Below are 27089 nucleotides of genomic sequence, written 5' to 3' on the forward strand. Positions count from 1 at the left end.
GCCTGTCTGGCTCCAGGCAAACCCCTCCAGGGACCCAGATTCATCAGCGTGGCCCTGAACGTCAAGAGACCCTAAGCACACAGTTGAGGGGCTTTTCTTCCTTCATAAGGTTTAGCTGCTGGAGCACATTTTAAGATTCACAGTAAGACAGCAGTTTAATGGACATGAAGGATTGCTTCTGTCACCGACTCTGATTCAACTGTTATGAGAGCCATATTTAACACACAGCTACAAGTTTGCATGCAAAGGATTCGTGAAGAGTCTGGTCGTATTCTTAGCATATGACCTTGATCCTCCCCTCTCCATCTCCAGTTCCCCTTCCCCAAGATCCCTACAGCTTCCCTTGGATATTTTTCATCCCACTTCTGCCTCTGATGAGATTTAGTCGAATAAACCAGAGAGGACCGAGTCTCACCATGGTTCTCTGGTGGATAGTGAAATACGATGTGCTTGTGATCTCACGCATGTGAAGTCAGCTAGATGCTTCCTTCCAACCAGCTTGCAGAGAGATTGCGTTTTACTGGCTAACTTTAGTTTTCCCAGTTTGTTTATGCACATGTCAGGGGAGTATGAAATAGTTTGAGAATCATCAGATGAATACCACATGTTAAAACTCAAGAGTTTGAGATCAGGATTACTGCTCTTGGCATTTCAGACACATACCTGAGGAGCCTGAAGGATGGATATTTCAAGGTCTTCAAAGAGTAAGAAAACTGTATATTTCTTGAAATCTTTCTTTTTACCTGGGTAGCCAACTGCAGTTCCTTTTATTTCTTTCTTTCCCTACTAGTAACTCTGCCTTATTTTAAATAGTAGATGTTTTTAGGCTATAGAATATTTGAGAACATCACTGTCTGTGACCATGGCAACGTTCTACATCTGCACTGTCCATACAACATGGCAGCCATGAATCACAGTCGGCTACTGAGCACTTAAAGTTACGGCCAGCGTGACAAAACAACTACAGTCTTGATTCCATTTAAAATGAGGCAGCCACATGTGGTTAGTATCTGCTGTGTTGAACAACACAGTTCTAGACTGTAATAATCTGGTTACTCTAAGTGGTATCTTGTAGGCTGGAGAACTGACACTGCTCCACCTGCAAATTGTATGAGTGATGTGAATTTCTGGCCTCAGTTCATTTTACAATCCCAAGGGCTCTTCTGCCAAATGCTTGGTGGTTCTTGTTAGAAAAGAGGAAAGGAGGCGTTAAAGGGAGATGTACCTCCTGACAGTCTTGCAGGAATTTCTGAAGATCCCTGTTGTCCTTCAGTCTCATCAGAAGCTCAGTGGCTGCCTCGCGATTCTTCCTGTGTCTGTTATAACGATAATAAAAATGATTTAAAAAAAGGAATTCTTGAAATACAGAATTTACAATTCAGTTTCTTTTCTGGGTTTCTCTACTTGCTGAAAACAATCTGCTGACAGTTCTTGATTATGTCAAGGAGACAAAATTTAACAAGGGAGTCGAGCATTCAAATGAGTAAGCCATGGTACAAGAAGCCAGAACACCTGTCCCAGCCACACAGCCAGCCAGGATGCAGGCAACAGAGCTTCGTAAGTCTGGTGCTAGGAAAAAACACCATGAGCAGGCACTCACACAACTCTCCATTTTAGGAACTGGGAAAACATAAAATTGATCTTTAAGAAACTCATACCTGGGTGACAGACCATGTAATGGCTAAGAAAATACAGAAAACCATGTAACTGACTTCAAAGAACATTTCCTGATAACAAGATTCTCATCATGAGAAAAACTTGTCCCAAACAATAATAAACCAAGAATGAAAATTTTTAGACCTGTGAGATCACCCACCTACCCAATCCCCATCTTTATCAATACATAAGGGTAACCAAGGCTTACAAAAGTTAGAGCACAAAACCTTAACCAAGAAACTTAGAAGAATTAGAAGGAGCTGCTGAACTTGGTAAAATGACAAGCAACATCGGGCGCTCACTCCACAGCTCGGATGCAGCCACAGGGCTTCTTGGCACACACCGTGCAGGTACAGGAAGCCCCCTGCAAGACTTCTTTCCACTCCCAGGGGCTTTTCCACTGAACTGTGAAGAAGAGCCACATGAATGCTGTGAGTGCCATGGACACAGCTGCCTTCACATGGTTCTATTGCCTCGAGGAGAGCCATACTACACTGAGAAAGGAGAAGCATCACCATGACACAGCTCCTCATACACCCAAGGAACCCAAGCACCAGCTGGCCTAAACACAGGGTATGAAGAATGGCGAAAAGTGAAAGTGAAAATCACTCAGTAGTGTCTCTTTTTGCAACCCCATGGACTATAGAGTTCATGGAATTTTCCAGGCCAGAATACTGGAGTGGGTAGCCTTTCCCTTCTCCAGGGGATCTTCCCAACCCAGAGATGAACCCAGGTCTCCCAAATGGAGAGTGCATATGGGAAGGTTTGGGTTTTCCTGCCAAGTCCCAAGGCAAGTTCTTGCTGCAGTGTCTGCACAAGATCTCTTGACCAACCCCACCAACCCCCATGGCCAGGAGGAGGAAGAACACAACCTCTGATTCTCCACGAAGCCAAGAAAGGGCAGCTCAGGGAGCACCTGCTACAGGCTGGCTTTTAAAATACCTTCTTCAAGTGCAGGAAGACCGTAACGACCGGTGCGTCACACAGGTCTGCAGTGGGCACTGGCAAGTGACGCTGGTAGCATGCTGCCACCACCCGCCTGAGGACCAAAGCGGATCCCTCACTGCTCCTTCAGGTCCCCGATCACAGGGACAAGGTGAATGAAAACAACACTGTCAGGGAACCGCTCAGCACATAAGATAACATTTTTCTTTTTTGTTTTAAGTTGAAAGGGATTCTGTAGCTTCAGGCAAAGGGGTCTTAATATGTTTATACCACTTAAGCAAAATGCAACAATAGAAAAGTACTTCTTATATAATGCTAAATAAAAAAAAAAAGTTCATGCATAATCAATGATTAAAAAAAAAATTCCAAGGCACAGATTGGAAAGCAAAGACCAAAGTGGCATGTGCTAACGGTGAGATTAAAAGGTAGTAGTTTCCACCCTCTACCCCCACATTTTTAACAATATGACTTTTATAATAGTAAATTAAAAGGCCTAAGTCCCTTTACTTCAGTGTGATCCTTTCTCAAAGATGAAAACTTAAAAATTTTTTTTTAAAGATTGTGATTTCGGATTAAAGGAATTAGTCATCTAAAAAATGTGGGTGGGGAAGGAATGTCAAGCGAAGTCCTTCAAGTTCCCAACCCTCAAGTTCCAGTCACTGTTTGTATGGGGGTTTAAGAAAAATAAAGCAAATCTTCCAGAGGAAGGTAATCTGAGTTGGACTTAAGTCACAAAATGCAAGAGTCCTGCTTTGAGTCAAAGGCCTTGAAGAAAAGATCTCATTTCCTTCCTGAGTATCACACAAAAATGCTGTCATGGCAAGGAGTAATCAGAGACACAGGCAGTTAAAACAGGTCGTGCAACCTTGAAACTCACTGAAGTAACAGCTAAAAATAACCTCAGACACTAAGAAAATTCAACATAGAGAGAAATACCACCAGAAGGAATCTTGAATGTATCTCTTATAAGATAAAGATTCACACGTACCCAATAGATTTCTGCCTGGACAATTTTTCTCCACCCTGGTGTTCATGGGACGTGAAACTCAGGGAGGTCTTTCAAGGTTGGATCACGGATTTAATTCAAGGGAAGGGCCTTCCAGAACTTGGCCATAGTTTCTCTTACCCTCTAGAGTGCTGTTTGGGATGAGGTTAAATTTCTTGCTTTCTTTCCAACCCTCACCTCCTACCCCTATAATGAGACTCAAAAGCTCCTAACCACAAGAGGCAGATACTAGGTTCAACTCTGGTTCTTATGAAAAGTGAAGAACCACAGGTAAATGAGTAAAGCATGCTGGTAATTGTTAAGTTTTGTTCCCATGTGAGATAGGGTCTGGCTTTACGAAACTGGACAGATTTCCTTTTCTCCCAGGACTGCACTGTGGCTGGAATTTTCCTCTGAGCCAGGAAGCTCACCCGTTCATACTCCCCTTGAGCAGGCTTGGACTGCAGGCTCCATCCCACTATGTCAAAGACACTATAAAGGCCACTCAAACCCTACCCACATCTGTTAAGTCAGTGTCTTTGTTCTAGCACTTTTTCATTTCAACGAACTCAGCGGTAATCGACAAGATTTCCGGAATGTAAGCACATTATAATGATTTTGCATTCTACAAAAATAGCTTCATGGGAGCGTCAGAATATTTCTGGATGGGGATCAGATCCTGAAGGTTTAGATATTTACTTAGCTTGTGCTCCGACACCACCTGGAACTGAGATTTGTATATTTTTATAACAGACCAGTATCCTCTGGGGTCAGGTTTCAGATTTTGAGGTCTCTAGGGATATTAAAGTGAAAGCAGAATTTGGGGAACATATGCTGAGGCAAGGTAAAAAATGTAATCTTTCTGAGGGTAGATCACCAGAAAGCCCCGCTCCCTTCTCTCTCTGTTAAGCTTAAGGACAGTAGAGGATCATCTCCCCACTGTTTTTAACAACAGAAATCCCCAGGAGGCCTGGGAACCCCAGGTGCCCAGGCTCTGAGTCAAGGACAAAAGGAAGCTTAAGCTGCAACAAAGAGCTGCTAAAACGTTCTCTCTTATCCAGGAGTCTCCAGTCTTGACAGCATCACCTGCTTCCAACAAGCCCTTGCAGCTGTGGCATGGAGGTGGGGGGAGGGGGAGATCAACACACTGAGGAAGCGGCCAGGCAGCTGCACGCCCAGCTAAACACAAGTGTCCCCAGTGGCCCAGCCCATCTTCAGGAAACCAGCTGTGTGCACCTAACGTGGAGGAACGTGGGATATCATGTTTACAAAATAGTGAGATTTAACACCAGGAGAAAAGGAAATTCTTTTTCTCCTTGTTAAAACTGTCTTGCCCAATCCTTGTTTCTCATACTAATTTGAAGGTGGAGAGACTTTTTTTTTGGTAGCTGTTTTAAAAGCAACAGATACAAAATTATAATCTACCTTATACCCTATTCCCACAGTACCATCCGTAGAGCATATGGTTTAGGATCTGAATCAGTGTACAGGACAGACTGGCTAAAGCCAGGAGCCTGATCTTTACAGGCAACGAGTCGTTCCCCTCTCCACTGCAGATCGTGACAAGTTTATGTGGCCCAGGGTCCCAGGACACCCTCTCAGACACGGTTTAAGTAAGGAACTGCTCCCCACCGGCAGTTCTTCCTCCTCACTGCACTGGAAGGTCAGAGGAGCCTTGAGGAAGAGCTTGTTTCTTGATGACATCATCTCACAATGAGCCTGTAAATCTGGCCCAAACTGGGACCAGAGGAGATCAGCTGTAACAGAGACTGGTGACTGACTCAGATAAGCCATCCCTGGAGAGAAGTGGCCAGCTCAGAACAGGCCAGAACCAGGCCAGGCTGTGTGTCCAAACCAGATCCACTAGACCTCCTGCTTTAGTAATAACCTAGGCAGAGTGAGTGTTAGGAGAGAGGGTCTGACACAGAATGTGGCCAGGGAGAAAAATCTCTTGGAACTGAAAATAAAAAACAAAACAACAGCATCTAATGGTGGAGAGAGCTTGGCTGAAGAGGAAAAGGTCTTTTCTCATAAACAAGATGCCAATACAGTGTTATCCATTAGGCCTTCTAGTAAAGGCCTAATGATGCTCCCTATTTGGCTCTGCCAGGTACTCAGGACAAGCAACCTTGCCCTTCTTCCTTACCCCTCCTGAGACCTCAGAGGAGTCTTGCTTGGATGAAGGTGAATGTGGGTTTGGCTGGATGGGGAAGCGTCTGGTTCTCAGGGTCCCATTGGGTGATGTGCTGTGTGTCACCTCTTACAGGGCAGGCTTATACCCCACTGCTACTCAGCACTCCAGCTTTGTAAGTCTTTGATTAGGGATTAGCTTGGCCTTTCAAGCTTTCTTTTGTAGATTAAATTTTACTAGAAGCCCGTATCCTGCCCACTTCGGAATTTAAACCCATAGCCCCAAAGATGTTGGCCAGTGATACAGATGCTTGACAGCCCCAGGGTGCAAGACTCCCTTAAGAGTGTCAGGACTCCGCACCTGTCGTCGATGGAGTCCACCTTCTCCTGGATGCGATCCGAGTTGATGTTCCCATCGCTCACCAGCCTCCGGCCCGTTTCCACAACCGCATTGATCTTCTCCTCATTGGCATCCATGGTGGTCATGAAATCCTCTTGTTTTTTAATAGCTGCTTCAGCTCCTTCCAAGGTGGTGGGCATTTCAGTATGGGCCAAAACATACTCCTTAATTAAAAAGGGAAAATCACAGCAGGATGAAAAATCATGAGATACAACTTGCCTTCAGAATATAAAAAAACAACAACAACAAAGTTTTCCCCATTTCCATGCAACACACTTTGCAACAACTGCTTTATCACACTTAGATAAAATTATCTATGGAGTCAGATAACAGAAAAAGTTGGGAGGGGGAAAAAAATCCCAATGAGATGCCGAAAGTGACTAGATTCCCCTAAGTGGTCAAATGCTCTCATTTTTCCCCCAAAGCAAGTGAGGGAAGTAAATGAAGGTTTGTGCATCAGCCACAAGGATCTGCTCATGTGCCCATAAGGTGATAGCAACAGACCCTTCAAACTTAATCTTTCAAGAGACATTATCAACCCTGCTGTTGGTGACCATCCTTAGCTCTTTCTCTAATTTCTGCATTGTCACTTGATCAAGTCCCTGACTTTTCTAAGAGCAAGGAAGACAGAACCTTTCAGAAAAAAAAAAGTTCCCCCCAAATACTTTTCAATTGGATTAATACATCTCAGAACGTTGCCAATGTAATGAACTACTATGATGATATACTATGAGACATTAACAGGTCCTAGACCGTTATTGTGGTGGAACTGTATTTTGCAAGGCAAGGCAGCCTCCATAGGAATCTTCAGTTCTGTCCCCTTCATTGTGATGGGTTTCAGTGCCTTAGAAGTCAGGGAAAACAAATGTCTGTCCATTGTTCTTCTAACTTCACACAAGTAGGTGTAAACCAGCAGCCCACAGGCAGCTGAGGCCCAGCCCAACGGGGAGGAAGCCAAGCGGTGGGGGACGTTACCTGGTTGTTCAGGAAGGCTTCAGCCTGCTTGGTGTCCCGCAGGAACTGCTGGTGGGCGTGGGACTGGGAGAGGAGGCTCTGCCTATTCTCCCACATCTTGTGGAGCTCGTTCCAGCCTGTGTCCAGGGCCTGCAGCCGCTGCCGCAGGAACATGTACTGGGCGTCTGTCTGGCCCTGGGTGACCATCTCGCCCATGTCCCTCATCTTCTGGTAGTCCTCCTCATAGTTGTCGATCTCGTTTTTGATGTTCTCGTGCTGTGTGAGGAGCTTCTCGGCCTCGGTCAGGGTGTTAGGCATGTCCTCCGAGGCAATGGCTGTCTGTGTCCTGGAGAGCCAGGACTGGAAGTCGTCCAGGTCCCGCAGGAACTGCTGCAGCTTGCTGGCCTCTCCCAGGGAGGCCTCACGGTTCTTCAGCGTGGTCTTCATCTCCTCCCACACGTCACTGATCTCGGCCAGCCGAGACAGGATAGCCTGGGCCTGGTCGGGGTGCTCGGACTCCAGCTTCTCGGCCTCCTTCTGCAGGTCACTCAGTTTCGCCTCGATGGCCACGAGGTCCCGCTCCATGCCGGTCAGCTTGCGCTGCAGGGCCATGACACCCGCCAGGTCATTGCCCAGGTCCTGGGTGGATTCGATGACTTTGGTCTTCTCCCGGATCCATGACTTGGTTTCGTTGCACTCGAGGTGGTAGTTCTGGATGCTCAGGGCAGAGAGGAGCGCATCCTTCTTCCGGTCCACCAGCTCCCTGAACTGACTCCACCTGTGGGTGCCAGGGTGGCAGAGAAAGCAGTGTGAGACACTGGACAAAGAAATTCATAGTGACGGTCACAGCTGCCATTCTCCTGCCACCTCTGCTCTGACTCTGTGTTGTTTGGAAAACCACCTCCCTCAGTATATGGACACCAAGTATCACCATCGCAAAAGCTCAGGGACACACTCTAATCTGTAAGAAGTCTGACAAGGAGAGGGACTTAAAGAGCGCAAAGATGAGCAGTGACAAGACATCTGTCCCCCAGGGTCACTTAACTCCTGACTGCAATGCACCTCTTACTCACCTCCAAGCTGTACCTACTAAACATGTCCCATACCCCAAGGCTTCAGCTGCCACCACGACCCACTCAAATGTATTTATTCAATAGAAAGATAACACCAGGACAAAAGTCTACCTTGATAATTAGGACTTTCGTCCACCAATTCATCTCAAACATGCTAAAACCCTGTTTCAGAAATCACTTTAAAAGGGACAGCAGAAGAGCCACCTTGATGTCACGACCCACCATGCTGGGCATGGGTCTCATGCAGGCTCTCGCTTCCCACATGTGGGAGGGGTGCCCTGAACCATGTTGCCCCCAGAGATACTTCTCAGAAAACCACGGTATGTCGAAAGACAGATGCTGATGCCATGACAATGGTGCCACAGTGTCAGTCACCCCATGCAGGAAGTTCCTGACCATGAGGCTCAGGGGGCAGCCCCGATCCTCCTGGCCAGGCACAGGGAGCCAGCCTGCTGCCACTGGCCTCACGCTCACCTCGTATTGAGCTTGTCCTGCTGGGCTTTGATCTCCTTCTCACTTGGGTGGCCGCTATGCATCAGCTGCCGAGCAATCTGGTTCACCACTGCCACCCGAGAAGCCTGGTTGTTCATCTCCGGTTCGAGACTCTCGAATCTGCAAAGGCAATCGGACAGAGCGGTCACCTGCTTGGTCACTGAAGCTGCGCAGGGTGGGAGGGAGGGTGGGTGGGCTGGGCGACCCCATGGCAGTGGCTCACCTGTGCTGGATGACCTCCAGGTCTTCCAGCTTCTCTGGGATCTGCATGTTGTTGAGCCACTGCTCCTTCTCATCAATCCAGAGCTCACAGGCGTCGGCCTCGCTGAACATCTTGTACAGGGCCAGAGTGTCCTGCAGCGCCTGCTTCCGCAGCCGCGTCAGCTCGGCCACCTCCTTGTAGCGCTCCTCAATGCCCGCCAGCCGGCCCCGCACGTCGGGGGACTCAGCGTGCTCCTGGGGCAGGGCGCCGGCCTGCTCATGCAGCGAGTCGATGGTGGGCCGGTAGTTGGCGATCTCCTCCGCCACGTCCTTGTGCTTCTTGACCAGGGACTGGGTGGAGTACTCATCGTGGCCCACGTCGTTGCTGGAAACGATCTTGAGGATGTCCAGCATCCAGGCGTCGATGTCGTCGGCATCCGCCTGGAACTGGTGCAGCAGTGAGGCCTCCTCCAGGCGCTTCTTGCGGATGGCTGAGAGCTGCTCCAGGTGGGCCCACTGCTCGCGGATGTAGGCAATCCGCTCCCGGATCTTCTCTGATCCGAAGTGCTCCTCGGCGATCATGTCTTCGCCCTCCTTGATGGCCTGCTCGAAGTGGCCGCTGCGGCCGCTCATCTCATCCTCAAACGCCCGGTGCTTGCTGAGCAGGCGCATGACGCTTGTGAGGTCCTTGCCGTAGTCATCGGAGGACAGGATCTTCTCCTTCTCCCGGATCCAGCCCTCTTCCTCTGCCATCTCCCAGAAGAACTTCCAGAGGCGACGGGACTCTTCCAGGCGGGCCCGGCGCTCAGCCGCCAGCTGGCAAAGCTCTTGGTAACAGAACTCCATGTGGGCCACTCGGTCTCGGATCACCTGGGGGTCGCAGGGCTTGTAACCTGTGTAACATCAAGGCAGGCACATGGGTGTGACAGCGGTAGCATGGGCTCCCGTGCACAGACAGGCAGTCGGCCACACCCCTGTTCTCCTTCCTAAGTCCCCCACTCATGCAAAGTGCAGGGCCACCTTCTAGGATCTTGATTGGTAGAGGAGGGAGGAGCAATGTTATTTTTTTTGCCCCAAGTATTATTTTCTTTTGTGTCACTTAGGAACCAAAAAATGAGGTAAACTATAAGAAAGAAGGCAGCTGCATTTAAATGTTTCTGAACCTGCACAAAACCAAACCTTTCCAAACAAACTTAGGACAAATATCTGCATGACCAGGTGTGAAAGCCAAGAGAGCCACGCCAGGCAGTGGGTGTGCAGAATGCGGTCTGGCAAAGTTCACTGCCCAACATAAGCAAGTACCACTTGGGTACTGAAGGGAAAGATAGGTCCATTTCAGAAAAGTAAGACAGAGTTAAAACTGTTCAGAAGGCATCTTGTTATAGCCCCAACATGGCCCACTGGGAACCCACAAATGCCTGGTACCTTTCAAGGCTGCACTCCGTCTCTAGAGACGGGCCTCTGTTGATAAGGAGGTACCGTTGGGATCGGTCCATCCTTACCTTCCCCGTCAGTCGCGAACTTCTGGGCAGAAGCGTTGACACCTCTCACCCGCTCTGCCTGGATGCCAATATCTGCTTCAACCAGGGCGTGCTTCTGTAAGAGGTCTTCCACGCCGAGCAAGTGTTTGCCATAGTCTTGAGACAATAACAGCACCTGTACACAAGAGGCACAGAGAAGACAACCGTGAGTACATCCTGGACTTCAGCATCTCATAATCTGTGGACAGGATGGGAGCCAGCAGCCAAGCTGTACCGTTCCTCCAGCCACCCTCCCCGTATCTTCAGAGGAAGATGATGGCAAGAAAATCAGAGCAGAATAAACCCAAAAGCAGCGGGAGAGATGTAATAAACTAATGATCATCTATGTTGAATAAGAAGTCAAACCAACACTAAAAAGTATAGAATAGGAAAAAAAAAAAAAAGGAAGGGAGGGGGCACCAGTATGAAATAAACTGGGCCTCCAAGAAGAAACTGGTGCAGTAACAACTATTCAAGAAAAGACAATAAAGGTGACAGTTGCTTCATATCACAGTCTAAAGACATCTCCTCGAAGCTGCTGACCCCTTACCTGGATGCTCTCCTTGTCTGAGAGCTCACTGGTACACCTCTGTACTTACAGTCAATGGGAAAAGACATCAAGTGGAAAAGCTTACAGACCACATCTTTAATCAAATAAGGAGAACACAGTCAGCTCAGGTGACTATTACCCTTAGAACAATGCCCCAAGCAATGTCTCTGGTTTAAGTCTGAACCTGCTAATATTTTCTTTCATTTCTTCCATCACCCCAATTTGGGGAGAAGGGTGGTCTCATCAGACATCCTCTTCAGATGGAATTTCTACTTCACTCTTACTTATGAGGAGGTCTCTGGTCCAATCTGAGTTACAAAATAGAGGATGAATTCTAAAGTGCAAAGCACCTCTCTGCTAGATTTTATGAACATTTCTATTTTAGGTGGTTAAGACTAATGAGAACATATATGAGAACATCACAAATCTGGGACCATAAAAGGGAAAAACTAATGGTATGAAGTGACCTTGCTCCCCCTGCCAGGAACAGTTCAAGAGGTAAGCACAAGACAAGGGCTTATATCCCAGGAAGGAAATCCTCACAGGAGGTCAAGCTTGGAAACGAACACAGTGTGCGAGATAAAGAAGGCTTCATGGTCCTATCTGAAAACTGCCTTACTCTGCCCTGGCTATGGGGCTGAACGCCTCCCAGCTGGAGGAGAATGGCTGGCTGGGCATGGGTGAGCTCTCATCAGAGGCCTGCATCAGAGGACAGGACAGGCAGGGCTCCTCCTGGGTCGGGGGGAGCTGGGAACTCCATGCTCAGAGCTGTCAGTAACGGAAGGGGAGCACTGGAGCCCCTCCAGCCCCCGTCCTATGACACATACACGTGTCCTGCACTTAATCCTTTCTGTAACCACATGAGGGAGACAGTAAGCACATCCTTCACTTGCAGAGGAAGGCAGAGAAGCTGCGGCATTCATGATCTGGACTCTGGCTGCCTGGTGGCAGGGCTGCACTCTGTCCACGCTGCCTCCTGCTCTTTCACACCACCTGCCTGGGCCCTTCCCCAAAGCAGAGCCACTCATACATAGACCAATGAGACAGTGATCTGGCTCAATGCTAAATAATTAAAACCACAGAAAATCACAATTTCTGATCGCCTACCATGGAATCTATCTAAATCAGACCTGAGTCACAGCAGTAGACCTTCAGCTACGGAACTGGTCCTGTTACAACTTGTCACTTCACAGCTCACTTAACGTGTGAGCCAACAGCCTTCCCATGAGTGATGTGGCCCTTCACTGGCTGTATGTGGGTGACTGGACCAGGGGCATCACTGTGTGTTGGGGGTTGGTGGGCGGGGCCCAGAAGAGAGAGAGGACTGACTGAATGTGCTCCAGCCTGTCGGCAGGCATGTCTCTTACCTTCATTTCATCCATCCAGTCCATGATGTAGAGCATTTCCTGGAATATCTTCTGCAGCCCCAGGTTCATCTCGAGGCGCTGTCTCCGGGCCCTGAGCAGCTCCAGCAGGTACTCCCAGAGCCGGATGACATTGTCCTTCCGCGCTGTGATGCGCTTGATGTCGTGGTAGTTCTCCGCCTCCAGTTCCCTGGCCACAGCCACCACAGCCTGCACCCGTTCTTCGTATGCGGCGATGTCAGTCTCAATGGCCTCGTGCTTTTTTGTGGCAGCCTCGACAGCGGGAAGGTCAAATCCAAAGTTGTCCTAAGAGAAAAGGGAACAGAAAGAACGAACACAAAATTCAAAAGCCATCCAGTGTGGAACAAAGAAACAGAAAATGGAAGTGAAGTCCTGAGCACACCTGTTAATTTTTGGCGGGGGGGGGTCCCCAAAGTCAAACACTGAATCCAGAGTCCCGACCCCACTGGCCTCTGCCTTCTCTGAGGCGCACAGAACTGCTCATGGGCCCAAAGCAAATCAGTGACATCTCACTTTACAGAAGGGTGAGGCATGTATGCAGCACCTGACCTACAAGACTGGAGCAGGTGATGGCTTATGTTAAGCCAAGAAGAAAAGGAGCCACTTATTTATTTCAAGGCCAGTCTAGCTGCCTTGAAAGCCAAAGGCTGGGAGAAAGGGAATTTTTTAAAAACTATTCAAATATGAATGGTTCACACACACTCACTAGCTCTAAACAAACTTTGTTTGAGCTACTTCCAGATCTATGAAAAGTTAGATAAATAGAAGAGAAACTGTATTGGAAATCATAAACATCCTCTCCACAGAAAGTGGATGAGATGGGATGCTGGATGTGGACAACAGCTGTCTGAAGGCCCCTGGGGGTGGCCTAGGTTCCAGGGGACACAGTTCCGGAGCAGACCTGGGACACCAGACGCTGGTTCTCACTCAGCCAGGTCTCTCTCATAGCTGCCTTGCGGTCGAATCTGCGGGCGAGCTGTTCCAGTTTCTCCTGTCTTATGAGCTCGTTTCGCAGGGCCAGTTCTCGCTCGTGTTCCGCTTTTTCCAGTCTTTCCCAGGCCTATGGAAATGAAAGAGAATGGTTTCCGGCTACGTTTAAGGAACCATTCCTAGGCTGCAGTTAACAGTCAGTGCTTCTCAAAAAGACCTAAGAACTTAAAAGGGAAATCCCATTCCCACCTTCAGTGACTCTTAGCCTTGGGGGAAAAAAAAGTCATTTTTTCTCAGTTGAGCCCCATGGGAACACTCTTCTCTATCTAAATTTAAAGATTCTATGTTACATCTGGAAAACAAAACAGTGAAGATAAATGGAACAACGTAACTTAAGTTACAAATCTCTTAACTTTCATTGAGAGGAAGCAAAGTATCTTCCAACAGCTCTCAGCATAGGAAAAAGATAAACGACTTCTTCTAAGAAATCATATTATCAATCTTTGATTCACTGCACTGAGTCACTTATTTTTAATTCATAGATCTGAGTATTTTTTTCCAAATCCTCACCAATTAAATTCATTCCTGTGAAATATCTTATTTCACATTATTTAACAAAGTCCTCTTAAAAGATATCTAAATGTGTACAACTGATCACGGTTCTAGACTTTTTTCAAGTTTCTGCTTAGCAATAATGAAATGAAATACTTGCAGACGTAACAGGTATAGAAACAATTTTTTTGACAGCTTCCCTGACAGAAAGAGTCAAAATTCTAAGCCCTAACCTCTAGGAATTCCAGATACATAAGGTTTTGAATTCTCCCCTCTGCAACTGAAAGACGGCTGAGCCAGCACCTGGGACAGATAAGAGGTAAACTGATTGTGGATCTGAGTAGCAAGGTAAACAGGTTAAACCTGGTTTGATAAACTCTAACACCCCCCAAACCTCCAGTAAAGTCCCCCAAATCACCACAAGCACTCCATTGATCCTGAGTACTATCTGAGCAACGACTGTCCCTCAGTAACTCGACAGGCCAGAAAGGGGTCTTCCAAGATCTCTCAGCAATCAAGACCTACTGAGAGCACCAGAAAACCTACAGGAGGCTGGGGCCCACACAACAGGCCAGATGGATGGGTCTTATACCTTGTTAATGTCAGAGATGAGCTTCCCCTCCCGGGGCATGTAGACCTTCTGGTTATTGGCCCTCATCTTGCTCTGAATGGTGAAAAGCAGGACTTCCAAGTTCCCCTTCTCAGTAAATCTAGACAGAGAAAACCAGCCATAAACATTATCTACTATATTTTGTTTCTTCAAAGGAGAAAATTCATCTGCTTCTGGAGAAAAAGACACTTCATGCAGCCTCGCAATTTTAAAAGCCATTTCTCTCTATCCCGATTTATGTGAAACACATGTGTGTTAGAGAAACCACAGTTTTTCGGTACTGCAGACCTCAGTATGTGCCCAACTATGGGGTTTTTCTTGCGGTTGGTTACTGTTCCTGAGATTTACATTTGGGGGCACAGAGTGCTACTCTTTTGTTAATCAACTCCATCAAGATTTAGACACCAAACCCTGGACCATGAACTTGCTTCACAGTTGAATGTATTCAACAAGGATTATTTCAAACAAACACCTAGTATCACTGTCAACAGGCTGCAGGAACTTCAGCCAGGAATTTACTACAGTGGAGTTTTCAGAAAAAAGGAGCAATGACTCTAGTCATAATAAGCAAGAGATAAGATCCACAATGCTTATTGGGCAATTATGAATTTTTAAAATATGTGAACAATCAAACTTTGGAGGGGCAACAAAACCTGATCTGAACTGATATGAAACTTTGTGAACATTTACATGTTTTGCTACTGATACGTTAGTGGGCTTGATTATGAATAACAGCCTCAGACCACCTGGAGGCTTATAACACACAACATATCTGCTATTTCTCTTAAAATCCAGAAATGACGGAATTCTGAAACACAGTAGGCACAAGCGCTCAGAAGGAACTGGGGACCTGCACCATTTCTTAGCATTCTCATGTATCACATGTCCCAGCGGCACATTTCTACTGGAAAGGACTCACAGTGTGTACAATTTGTAATAAATCTCAGCAACACAGACTCAGATGAAAAGAACAGGCCACTGGGAAAAGGCATTCACTTTGACATGAGACCATGTGAGTCAGAAAAGAGGGGTCTGTGGCTGTAGGAAGGGTAATGCATTCCAATCTGCATCTTACTTGGGGGGCTTCTCCACAGTGCGGTAAGTGTTGAACGCCTGAAGCTGCTGCTGGACCCCAACGAGTGAGTTGGCAAATTTGCGATTGTTCAAAATAATGATGGTTTGTTCAATCCACTCCAGAAGGTCAGAGGCAAGGGACTCATACTTTTCGATCATTTTTTCTGTTTCAATAGCGTTGTCAAGCACCTGTAAACAAGGGTTAGAAAAGTGGAAAAGCAAGATAGTGTCACTACGTAAGGGGAACCTGACTGCAGTCCTCCAGGAGCCAGCACATGCTTAATGATTGGCTTTGAAATGGTTCTCCAAGACTTTGGCACTAAATTCCAAGAAGCATTTGCTAATAGGTGCCCAGACTGTGGCTATTATTTGTGAGCAATGACAGCTTAACTCAACTGTAATTGGTTCTGTAACCTCCCAACCCCCAGGCAAAGGGTTTAAGATCCTGAATGACTCCTGATGCCTGGGCTCCAAAATTCCTAGAGAAACTAAAAAGGCTCTATTTGGTTTGGTCATATTCCATGAACACCCGTGGATTTTCTATTCCATTGCACTGGGAAGACAAGGTCCTCTGGTCTGAGGTGTTCTGAATATATGGCAGGGGAACATTAGCCAAACAAAAAAATTTAAAAAGCCTTATTCTAAGGCCTTTCCAATTATGTTAAGTAGGATTTTCACATCCATAACATCAGGCAACTCAATCAGATTTTTAATACCCAATTTTCTGGCAAGGCTTAGGGGAGGGTTGTTTCAGGTCTGTGTGCCTGTGTGTAGCATCACTTAGTCATGTCCGATTCTTTGCGACCCCATCGGCTACAGCCCCTGCCAGGTTCCTCTGTTCATGGGGATTCTCCAGGCAAGAATTCTGGAATGGGCTGCCATGCCCGCCTCCAGGGGATCTTTCCAACCCAGGGATCAAACTCAGATCTCCCGCATTGCAAGAGGATTCTTTACCATCTGCGCCATCAGGGAAGCCCAAGAATACTGGAATGGGTAGCCTATCCTTCTCCAGGGGATCTTCCCAACCCAGAAATCGAACCAGGGTCTCCTGCACTGCAGGCGGATCCTTTAACAGCTGAGCTACCTGGGAAGCCCTGGGTATGAGATCCCCCCTAAACTTTCTTCCTAAGTATTTCAGCCACCATGCCCACATCCTGTTACTCTTTGGGATGGCAGGCTTCTGCCCACTTCCCTGCCATTGGAGAACTTCATCAAGAATTCCCAGCACCTCAATGTCTGAGGCATGGTGGCGACACATTTAGACAAAAACCTTCATTACGTCTCACAACTTACGGGACTGGTGTGAGCTCACCTTTCCAATTCGTTTTCCTTCAACAGCCAAGGCCTTCATCTTTGAGAAGTAGTGGTAGTAAGTCACCACGTAAGTGATAATGGACTTCTCATCAGGGTGGTCCACACTGATATCTGTAACCCAGAGAAGATTCTGTTCAGCGCTCTGCTCACTGCACTGCCACCCAGGCAGCAGGAACAACCCAGAAGCGTTGCTCAAACCTCAACAGGCCCATGCCTTCCTTTTGGGGGGCTTGAAAGTTCTGCCATCAGAGTGCTGATTGTAAGGCTAACTAAAGAGGATGAAACCACCTCACCACCTCTTTTATTATATGAACATTCAAAACTGCCTCCTATTACCAATAAAGACATAGAAGTCTTAAAAGACCTGATCCTTTCTCTCAAGAATTCTAGGCCACTAAGATGATGAAATACATGCAAAACTACTACGTGGAAATGAATAACATAGTTAGAATTGAGTCAGATAACTCAGCAATGTGGGTACTACCCAGACACACCATGTTCACTTCCCCCACCCCCAAGTTGCTCTGTGCTTCTTATTTTGGCCAATAGCACCAGAGTTTTTCCCAGTCACTACGCCTATGGACATCTTTATCTCCTTGTTACTCACAATCCAGTCAGTCACCAAGGCTGAGACCAGATGATGCTATTCATGGAATCTATTGTCACTCTCAGGTCAGACTCTCAAGGTCACATAACTAGACCTGAAGCAATGGCTTCCTCACTGGGTCTTCCTCTACTCAATTCCTTTTACACACTGCACCCAGCTGATGTTCCAGAAGCAGAGCTGTGAGCATACTTCCTCTAAGCCCAAACGACTCAAAAAGTGCCCTTCAGTCTGAAAAATAAGTCCTGAAGTCCTCTACAACTTCCCATAACTTTCCTTCCCTCCCTCCCTTCCTTTCATCCATCCATCGAATGTTTATCAAGCTTCCTCTAAGTGGAAAGCACCATTCTAGACATTTCTCATTCTATAGCCTACTAGTTCTTCTAAGGTGCCATAGATCTGAACCAAATTGAACTATTCATCATCACCACCACCATCACTACCCTCAGCCATTTCAAATATTCCTTCCACTTTCAACTTCCCTTCGCCTGAAAGGGCCTTCCCTACCCCAGTCACATTCTTCCTATCCTCTAGGTCCAGTTTAGAAGTTAACACTCCCTCACCGTCATTTCTAAGTCCCTGCAGCTGGAAAGACTGTCTCCTCTATCCTCTAAAGGACTTCGTTTATACTCTGCTTTCTGTCAGGCTCTACGATTACTTATGCACATTTCATTAGTCTTATAAGACTGAGTGCCACTCTGACTCTCCCCTCCTAACGTGCTGTATATATAGAGAGTGAGTGGTCAATAAATATTTATTGAGGGAGGGAGCAAATGAATGAAGGTGGCCAGTCTTTGGGGTATGGCAATGATGAAGGAGGTACTCAGTTCAGGGTACACTGAGGAGAGAACACACAGAAGGCTCTTTGCTGACATGGTGGGCTCTTTTTTCAAAGTGCATTCACTCGTGCACCTCCACTGCTGCCAGGAGGATAGAAGTGGGTAGGGTTGTTTCTCTTAAAGACAAGACCACCAGGGCACAGGGTGGGAAAGCTCCCTGCCCAGGGTCACTGAGGCAGCCAATGGAAGAGGGGGCCACAGTGACTCTTCCCACTCCAGGGCCCCTGTGACCCACTCCTGTGTCTGGCTCTGTCAGCGTGGGCCCCACGGAGACAGAACTGGAGGAAGGGCAGGGGAAAAGTGCCAGCCCTGGCCCTGTGTATAATTTAATAAACACAAAATGGGAGATGACTGGGAAGGAGTGAGCAGGCAAGACCTTTTTAAACTTGTTTACAATTCTATTTAAACGGATGCTCTCTGGGACACCAGGCAACTAACAATAGCTAAGGACAACTAATAATCAAGATCAAAACCACAGGATGAATGACAGCAACTGCTTTTTTTAGCTCCTTGTCTTCAAATGACCTGGGGAACATCAATCCCCTTTTCATAGTGGGTGGTGATTAGAAAGATCAACTAATGAGCGAGTTATTAAATTTTTTATCACAGTGATTTCAAAAAAAGAGTCTCTATCTCAGCACAAAGACCTATGGCTCAGGGAGGGTGTAAGGCAGGGGTAAGCACAAAGATTTATCACGGCCAAAGGAATTTTAGTTTTCTGTTTATACTGAGAAACCACTCAACGGGCTGGCACAAAGATAATTTTATCTCAGCTTCCTGCACTAAACCTATCAGTGAATCTGATGCACTGGAAAATAGCAAGAAGCCTGCCTGGCAGCCTCATGACCTCGACCTGCCCTTGGGGAGTTTAACTTCCTGTTCTATATTTGTAAGCACTTTAAACTTTCACTCACATGCAGCTTTTTCTCAGTATCTGCTCACAGCTGAGAGGGTCTAAAAAGCTCCAGCCCTACAAACAAATTCTTTCGCATTTTGAATACTTCTCTACATTAGAAAACATTATGATAGCTCATGCTAAGATGAAGCCTACAATTAGGATTTTGTTAATAAAGGAGTTACAGCCCACTGGATTGCCCCCCACAGGTCTGCTCTGTGCCGTCCACAGTCAATCTCTGAGGTTCTGCTGCAGGGATCTCTGGGGCAGACAGAGGTTGGTTATGCACAGAGTAGGGTGCTGTGCCACCAAGCAGCAGGCCACAAGGAGGGACTGCATGTTACTCTTTCTGCCACCCACAGGCTCCTGGTGCATTGTCCTCATTTAAGTTCTTCTTACTCAGAAGCAAATACTGCACAGTCTGCTAAGGAGGCTCCTAAACATTTCTGCCCCCAGGCCAAACCACGCTCTTGCCAGACTCACTATCAACCAGCAAGAGCCTGCTCATGCCCTCTTCCTTAAACACAGAGTCTAAGCACCTATGGTGACTCCCCACTGCCTGCTAAATAACCTCGAAAAACTGTTACCTGTTGGGCCCCACTCACCTTTCTGGTTGTATGTTTCCTACTGTTAAGCTAACACCATCCCTAATGAACTGTTAGTCCCCTGTTACGCCTTCCTCTTTCCTGGTTCCTTTACTCATATAAATCCCTCTGCCTACCACGACCTCTCCTTTACAACATGTTTAAATCATACTCATCTTTCAAGGCCATTTCAGGTATAATCCTTTACACAAATCCTCAAGTAATTCATATACCAATATTAAGCTCCTCTTCCTTAGATAATTCCCAAAGCACATGGTGCCCATAAACAAACTGACATGAAGCAGATTTTCTATTTACTCCTCTTACCCCTCAGCTCCTTACCTTCGGGGTCCAAGAGTTTAGTGAGGCCAAGGTGTTGCTCTGCCAGGTTAAAGGCGTTCTGCAGATTGTAGTGTGCATTGGATTTCTTTAGTTTGTCAAAGTCTATCAGGTCAGGCCTATGGAGAACAACAGTGGAACACAACAGAAACCGCAGCTTGAAAACACACTGTGAGACCAATGGTGTCCACTTAGGAGTAAAAGCCTACGATATTATTTAATCATCAAACAACGAAACCCAATTTTTGAATAAACAACCTCAAAGTTTATTAAGAGAACTGAAGAGAATTGGCAGACTCGTTTCCTTTGTTTGGGACACTTTACACTCTCTCTCCCACTCTCCTCGAGTGGAAGGCAGGGATTTCCACCGTGGTGCAACATCTAAGGCAACGAATGTGAGGATGCAACATCACCCAGGTCGGCTATACAAGGGTGTCAATGTCCTCCCCCCACGTGGTCAGCGTGACCGCGAAGGACTCACCGGTGTTTGTGTATCAGTGCGTTGAAGGCCATGCCATCCCTCCAGCTGGTGGTGAAATTGTGAATGTTGACATTGGGGTACCTAAGAAATACAATGCAAGGCAATTACCAGATAAAGGTCTGTGCTTTGCTAAATGCAGTGTTTAAAGAAAAGCCTGCATTTCTCCAAAGACATACAGATGGCTAACAAACACATGAAAAGATGCTCAACATCACTCATTATTAGAGAAATGCAAATCAAAACCACAATGAGGTACCATTACACGCCAGTCAGGATGGCTGCTATCCAAAAGTCTACAAGCAATAAATGCTGGAGAGGGTGTGGAGAAAAGGGAACCCTCTTACACTGTTGGTGGGCATGCAAACTAGTACAGCCGCTATGGAAAACAGTGTGGAGATTTCTTAAAAAACTGGAAATAGAACTGCCATATGACCCAGCAATCCCACTTCTGGGCATACACACTGAGGAAACTAGATCTGAAAGAGACACGTGCACCCCAATGTTCATCGCAGCACTGTTTATAATAGCCAGGACATGGAAGCAACCTAGATGCCCATCAGCAGATGAATGGATAAGGAAGCTGTGGTACATATACACCATGGAATATTACTCAGCTGTTAAAAAGAATTCATTTGAATCAGTCCTAATGAGATGGATGAAACTGGAGCCCATTATACAGAGTGAAGTAAGCCAGAAAAATAAAGAACATTACAGCATACTAACACATATATATGGAATTTAGAAAGATGGTAACGATAACCCTAGATGCAAAACAGAAAAAGAGACACAGAAATACAGAACAGACTTTTGAACTCTGTGGGAGAATGTGAGGGTGGGATATTTCAAAAGAACAGCATGTATATTATCTATGGTGAAACAGATCACCAGCCCAGGTGGGATGCATGAGACAAGTGCTCGGGCCTGGTGCACTCGGAAGACCCAGAGGAATCGGGTGGAGAGGGAGGTGGGAGGGGGGACCGGGATGGGGAATACGTGTAAATCTATGGCTGATTCCTATCAATGTATGACAAAACCCACTGAAATGTTGTGAAGTAATTAGCCTCCAACTAATAAAAAAAAAAAAAAAAGAAAAAAGAAATAAATAAGAAAAAAAAAAAAAAAGAAAAGCCTGTTGGTACTGCGAAAATGTGAGATAATAACAAAATAAAGACATTGAAGACAATCAAGCTGAAGCTAAGATCGCCTAAACTTCTGCTTGTTGAAAAATAAAAACAAACACATATATGTGTCACATGGCTTTCTTTCTTGGTAATTTCAACCTGTGATCTGTGTCCTCGATTGAAAACACCATGCTTACTGAGAAAAAGGCAACCCTGACTAGATGCCTCCAAGGCTTCCTTGCTTCACTGGCTTTCCATACCCCCAGTGCAGCTATGAGAAGCCTGCAAACACGGATACCTGAGTGCACACATCACTTTGGGAGAGGAAGTAGCTGGGGTTACCTGTTCAAACACTCAGCTTTCCTTCTTCCTTATATCACTGAACTGGATGAAGTTTCATAAATCAAGTACCTTCCTGAAACACTTCCCTATAACACTAACCAATAATCAATCAGCTACTCTACACCACATTGATTATTAATAACTTTCTATCCATGGTTGATTAAAAGTTCATTTCTAACTTGATCCCCTTACTAAGCCTTACACTCTTCATGGTTTCCACAGTTATCACTGACTGATCACACCCATTACAGTTACAACTGTCCTCCATGTAGCCCTGACCTACAAGATTAACTTGGGGGACTTCCCTGGTGGCCCAGGGGTTAGGATTTTGTCTTCCAATTCAGGGGATGCGGGTTCAATCCCTGCATCCCTGATCAGTTGGGGACCTAAGAACTCAGATGTCTCATGGCCAAAAACCCAGAACATAAACAACAAAAGAAATATGGTAACAAATTCAATAGAAACTTAAAAAATCAACCTGGGACAAAACCACTTCTCAATTATTACCTGAGAGCTTCAATAGTTTCAGTGAGCAACAAATAAGATGCAGTTCTCTAAAAAATATCTTCACTGAAATTTCAATCAAAGAAAAAAAAGCAGGCAAACTCAGATAACATTGTACATTTGTCCACTTAAGTTTATTGCACAAAGCTTCCCAAAGCACAGAACTTAGAGAGGAGAAAGCCCACAACTTTTATAAATACCATGGATGAGATTTTTAAACACAGTTTCAGGGTTTTAAAATTCAAGATAAACTTCTCTCTGGAACTTCCTTAATAAACAAATAGAAGGAAACTGATTGTGCAGATGACAGGTCCAGAATATAAATCAACTCATTCCATCCCAAGAGCTAGCTGAAATGTCAGCGTCTCAACTGCTTACAAGTTAACAAGACATCTCAGTGGAAGCAGTGGAAAAGATACTTGTCAACACCGATCAAGTGATGACTGGTAAAACTGAGTCTGGGGAGAAGCAGCCCCTAAACCCTTGGGTTCATACTCACCCAGCAGTCTTCATCTGGCACCACAAGAGCAAAGCGTCCTTGGCAGACTTCTTCTCTTTGTTGTCTTCAGTTTCTACACTGATATCCTGGATCTAAGGTTTACAGAGAAATATTAGATGAACAGATATGTGAGGTCTGCATGTACATAATGAGTAAACTTTAGGTCAACACCTAGCCTTGCAGAATGGCTACTCTGAGGGTCAATGAAAACTGCTTTCTGAAGCCAGGGTTCACTTCTTGGAAATAATGACCAGAACTAGGTTCTCTACTTTGCACAAAGAGTAAAGTGAAGACTAGTTACCTGCCATGAGTTCCTAGAACCTATTAGGGGTTATTTCTACTCCCAGCATAGCCCATCTTTCTCAACGACAGGCTAGAATGGTGGTTGGTATGGTACACTTTGAATCCCAGCAGACTCGAGGAAAATACTGTTTTTGCACAACCAAAGATTTTCCACACCAGAGTCAGTGAATCCTTTGTTGATGAGGACTGTGTATGCACCATTTCCTGAAAACTGACCCAAACTCTCAGAGAAACAGTGCTCTTAAATGCTGTGCTTCCATGCTCTGTGCTACATGGTCTGAATATTTGTGCTCCCAACTCTCATTAATTCTTATGCTCAAATCCTAATCCCCCCAGAAAGTGATTATGAAGAGGTGGGGACTTTGGGAGTCCTGGGTCTCATGAATGGGATGCATGCTTTATAAAAGAGGCTCCAGAGAGCTTCCTAGAGCCCTCCACCAAGTGAGGGTACAACGAGAAATCTGCGACCTGGAAGTGGGCCCTCCTTTGACCATGCTGGCACTCTAGTCCCAGAACCGTAAACAATAAATGTCTATTGCTTGGAAGCCACCCAGCCTGGGGTACTTTGTTTAGCAACCTGAACGGACTACGACAGCCTATATTCGTAAGTCACTCATAGTCTGCTGATTCTCAACAGGACATAGAGCCTGGTTCACTGGGACCAAAGTCAGATTTCTAGGTTTGAATCCAGGTTCCCCCACATACTTCGTGTCCTTGGGTGAGCTCCTCGGCTTCCCCTCTGAGGAGTGGCTATCTCAGAGCACTGCTGTGCATTTGAAGAAATGCAAAATATGGAGGGCTGGGCTCTTAGTAAGGAAATCTACATGTCAGCTCTTTGGATCACAGGCTGCCTACCAGTTATGTGGTTTTTAGACAAATGCTCTAAATGCCCTTCTGTCTTCAGTTTCCTTGACTATACTAATAACATGTGGAACAGAGTTGGGGACAATGGTATCAGCCTAGAAAGCCATCCATTCTCTCTCAGTTCTAACCATTCCAAGCTTCCCAGTCATGGCCCCTGTCAAAGGTCTTTCTATCTAATCTAGAAACATACCCCGGAATTCTTTCTAAGAAAAAGAGGTAGGAAGAGGATAAAACAGAAACATGTATAAGATTAAAAAGTTAGAAACTTTCAACTAGGAAAAACACCTAGAAATTGAAATTATTACGCTTTTAAAAAAATTCTCCAAGAGAAATCTTGAGTTTGCATAAATTCTAAACTACAGAGTATGCAAGAGTAACCCTTGCTCAAGGGGTAAGACACAGACTTATCAGGAAAGCAGGTGGAATTTTACACATTAACCCCTATCAGCTTTCCTCTATCTCGGGAATGGAATCTGTTTTCAGACATGGTCTTTCAGAAACAGAACCTACCCTTCTGAAATGAAGACATCTCCCTATGTGGACCAAGCAAACTCGAAGACCTTTATTCCAGTTTCTCACATCATCTTTTACTCTCTTTTAAAGGGAAAGCAGCATAAAACCTGTCTATCACCATTGGTATTTAATGCACACCTGCTACACACATCAGGGCTGGCCACACCTTGGGGGCTCTGGGACACACACATACACACACACACACAGGTAATGTAAGACGAGGTTTGTACATTCAGGACCTGGGGGGCAGTGGAGAGACAGGTCTCTGCAGGTACGTGGGGAAGCCTCACAGAGGAGGCAGAATGTGAGCTGGGCCTTGGCTGGAGCGGAGTCAGTAAGAGTTTGCAAAGCAGGGGATGGACTGATAAAGCTGCTTCAGGAGGCAGGGGCATGGCAGACACCAACCCCCAACCCCCGCAGGCCACAAAGTGACATAAGCCTGTGTTTCTTTCCTCAGAGGAAAGGGAGAAAGTGCATATTGGCATTTACAGGTTCAAGCACAGAAAAAGGCAAGCTGGCAGGAAATTAATGAGTCAGTGACTCAACCCAATTCACAACCCAAGGGCTATGGGCACCAACCTGCTGTCAAGGGAGGCCATTGTCAGGATGTCCTTCCATGCTCTGATTACAGGCCAAAGGCAAGAGAAACAGAACTTCTTACTCTAGGGAATCGAGGCAAGGCTTGAGGAGGGGCCTGCTCATTTCACCTCTGTTGGCCTAAGGCCAAGAGCAGTGATCAGTAAATTTAATGGTGTTACACACTCCATTTTCAAATCATTCAGGAACCAAATGACAGAAACCTATAGAAGAGTTCTGTTTGCAAAATCAAGTCACTCCATTAATAATATCATCTTCAACAATGGTTCCTGGCCTCAGTTCAGTTCCGTTCAGACCTATTTAATCAGAAGCACTGGGGGCTGGAACCTGGGAACCTGAGTGAGTAAAAAGCTTTCCCAAGAAGTCAGATGATCGATCGATCCAGGTTTAGGAACCCCCACTCAGGGAGTGTCTCTGAACAGCTCTGCGTTAGACCCCTAGCCTCCTTCCACATACCCACCGACACCACTAAGCTAGAGTCCAATCTCAAGGGAAGTGAGAAGGAAAATGACGGGTTAGAGGGTGATTTCAGCATTTTAGTAAGAATATAAAGGGAGGTATATAATATGATTTCTGGTGTGGCCCTTTGTTGGTGAGATTTTTATTTACCTAGGGGGAAAAAAATCAATCAAACTTCATCAGAGGGACTTAACAAAGAGGGAAGGCACAGAAAGCAGTTTCTGAGGAGAGAGAACTGTTAGAGGACTTTTGTTTGCGAAGTAACCTGATACTAGGTAAGAAGCGTTTCCTGCATTTCAGATTTTAATTGAAAAGCAGAAGCATGAAGCAACAGCCTGGAGAAAGAACCAGCCATCAGGCCGGAGGTGCTACAGACAGGAGAGGCTGAGCTCTCTCCTTAGGGGTCAGAAGCAAGCATGGCAGCCCTGACTGGCCTCGTGATCCTTGCAAGGCTCCTCCCTCCCCTCACAAGGTGAATGAAGCAAATTGACAGAATGACCTTGAGAGTGTTTCTATGCTTATAACCTTACCCCTGGGCATAACAAACCCATAAATTCGTCAATTCAAACATGCATAAGGCCTCCGCACACCCCCCTGAAAACTGCTTCCTTACATCTGAAGGAGAATGAGAAGGTGAAAACAGCCCACACAGGTGTCACGGTTCTATGCAGCTTTGCCTAAAATATTCTGCGATGCACGCCACGATCTGTCAAAGTTCAGATAGTCTACTAGTAGTAACCTAGCGTTGACTACATCTTTACACCTCTGCTCCTGAAAGCTGAGTAGCAGATACCAGTGGTGGGCTGAGACTAGGCCCAGAAACCCCCTTAACCGCCAAGAGAGTCAAGACTTTCAGGGGCAGCTGCCACATGCCCAGAGGGCAGCTGAATGTGATGTGCAGCACACCTGACTCTGAGATGCCATTTCAACCTGGTCCTTCTTGTCCCCTTGGAAGGGGAGCCCAGTTTTGCAGGGATGCTCACACTCGGCAGGGAGGCCCGGTGGCCAGGTCAAGTCCCTCACCTGGAAGCGCAGGATAATGGTCCAGATGAGGCCGAGGGTCAGCCGGTGGTTCCCATCCACGATGTCGTGGGACCCCATGTTCTCAAGATGGACTCTCTGCTCCTTCAGGAACTGAAGGGCCTTGTCCACATTCTCCAGACAGTGGATGCGCATTCGTCCCTTGGTGGGTTTAGGCTAAAACAGAAGAGCAGAAGGTAGAAACAGATCATCCAGGAGGGCATAAACCAGCTCAGAGCTACATTCCAGAGAGTTCACACGGGCCCATTCATGCAGCGCTCTCCAACCCACACCACAACGTTAAAAAACATATGTTCATTCAGTCCAAGGACAGTGTTTATCTAACAGTCTTAA

The 27089-nt window shown here is 46.3% G+C and overlaps 1 protein-coding gene across 2 annotated transcripts in view; it reads right to left on the bottom strand.

Moving 5' to 3' along the window:
- Positions 1-27089, bottom strand: part of SPTBN1 (spectrin beta, non-erythrocytic 1) — a 204219-nt gene that overhangs the window by 30550 nt on the left and 146580 nt on the right. For both annotated transcript variants that reach the window (XM_061155435.1, XM_061155436.1), the window contains 15 exons: positions 26739-26912; positions 22980-23071; positions 20514-20594; positions 20036-20151; positions 16770-16882; positions 15459-15646; positions 14366-14483; positions 13193-13351; positions 12274-12576; positions 10339-10492; positions 8859-9729; positions 8618-8755; positions 7092-7848; positions 6078-6280; positions 1226-1316 (listed from right to left, as the gene is read on the bottom strand). In XM_061155435.1, the coding sequence (XP_061011418.1) occupies positions 1226-1316; positions 6078-6280; positions 7092-7848; positions 8618-8755; positions 8859-9729; positions 10339-10492; positions 12274-12576; positions 13193-13351; positions 14366-14483; positions 15459-15646; positions 16770-16882; positions 20036-20151; positions 20514-20594; positions 22980-23071; positions 26739-26912 (3558 nt within the window). The remainder of the gene's footprint in view (positions 1-1225; positions 1317-6077; positions 6281-7091; positions 7849-8617; positions 8756-8858; positions 9730-10338; positions 10493-12273; positions 12577-13192; positions 13352-14365; positions 14484-15458; positions 15647-16769; positions 16883-20035; positions 20152-20513; positions 20595-22979; positions 23072-26738; positions 26913-27089) is intronic.

This window comes from Dama dama, chromosome 11, assembly GCF_033118175.1.
Source record: "Dama dama isolate Ldn47 chromosome 11, ASM3311817v1, whole genome shotgun sequence".
In the NCBI taxonomy this organism is placed as follows: Eukaryota; Metazoa; Chordata; class Mammalia; order Artiodactyla; family Cervidae; genus Dama; species Dama dama.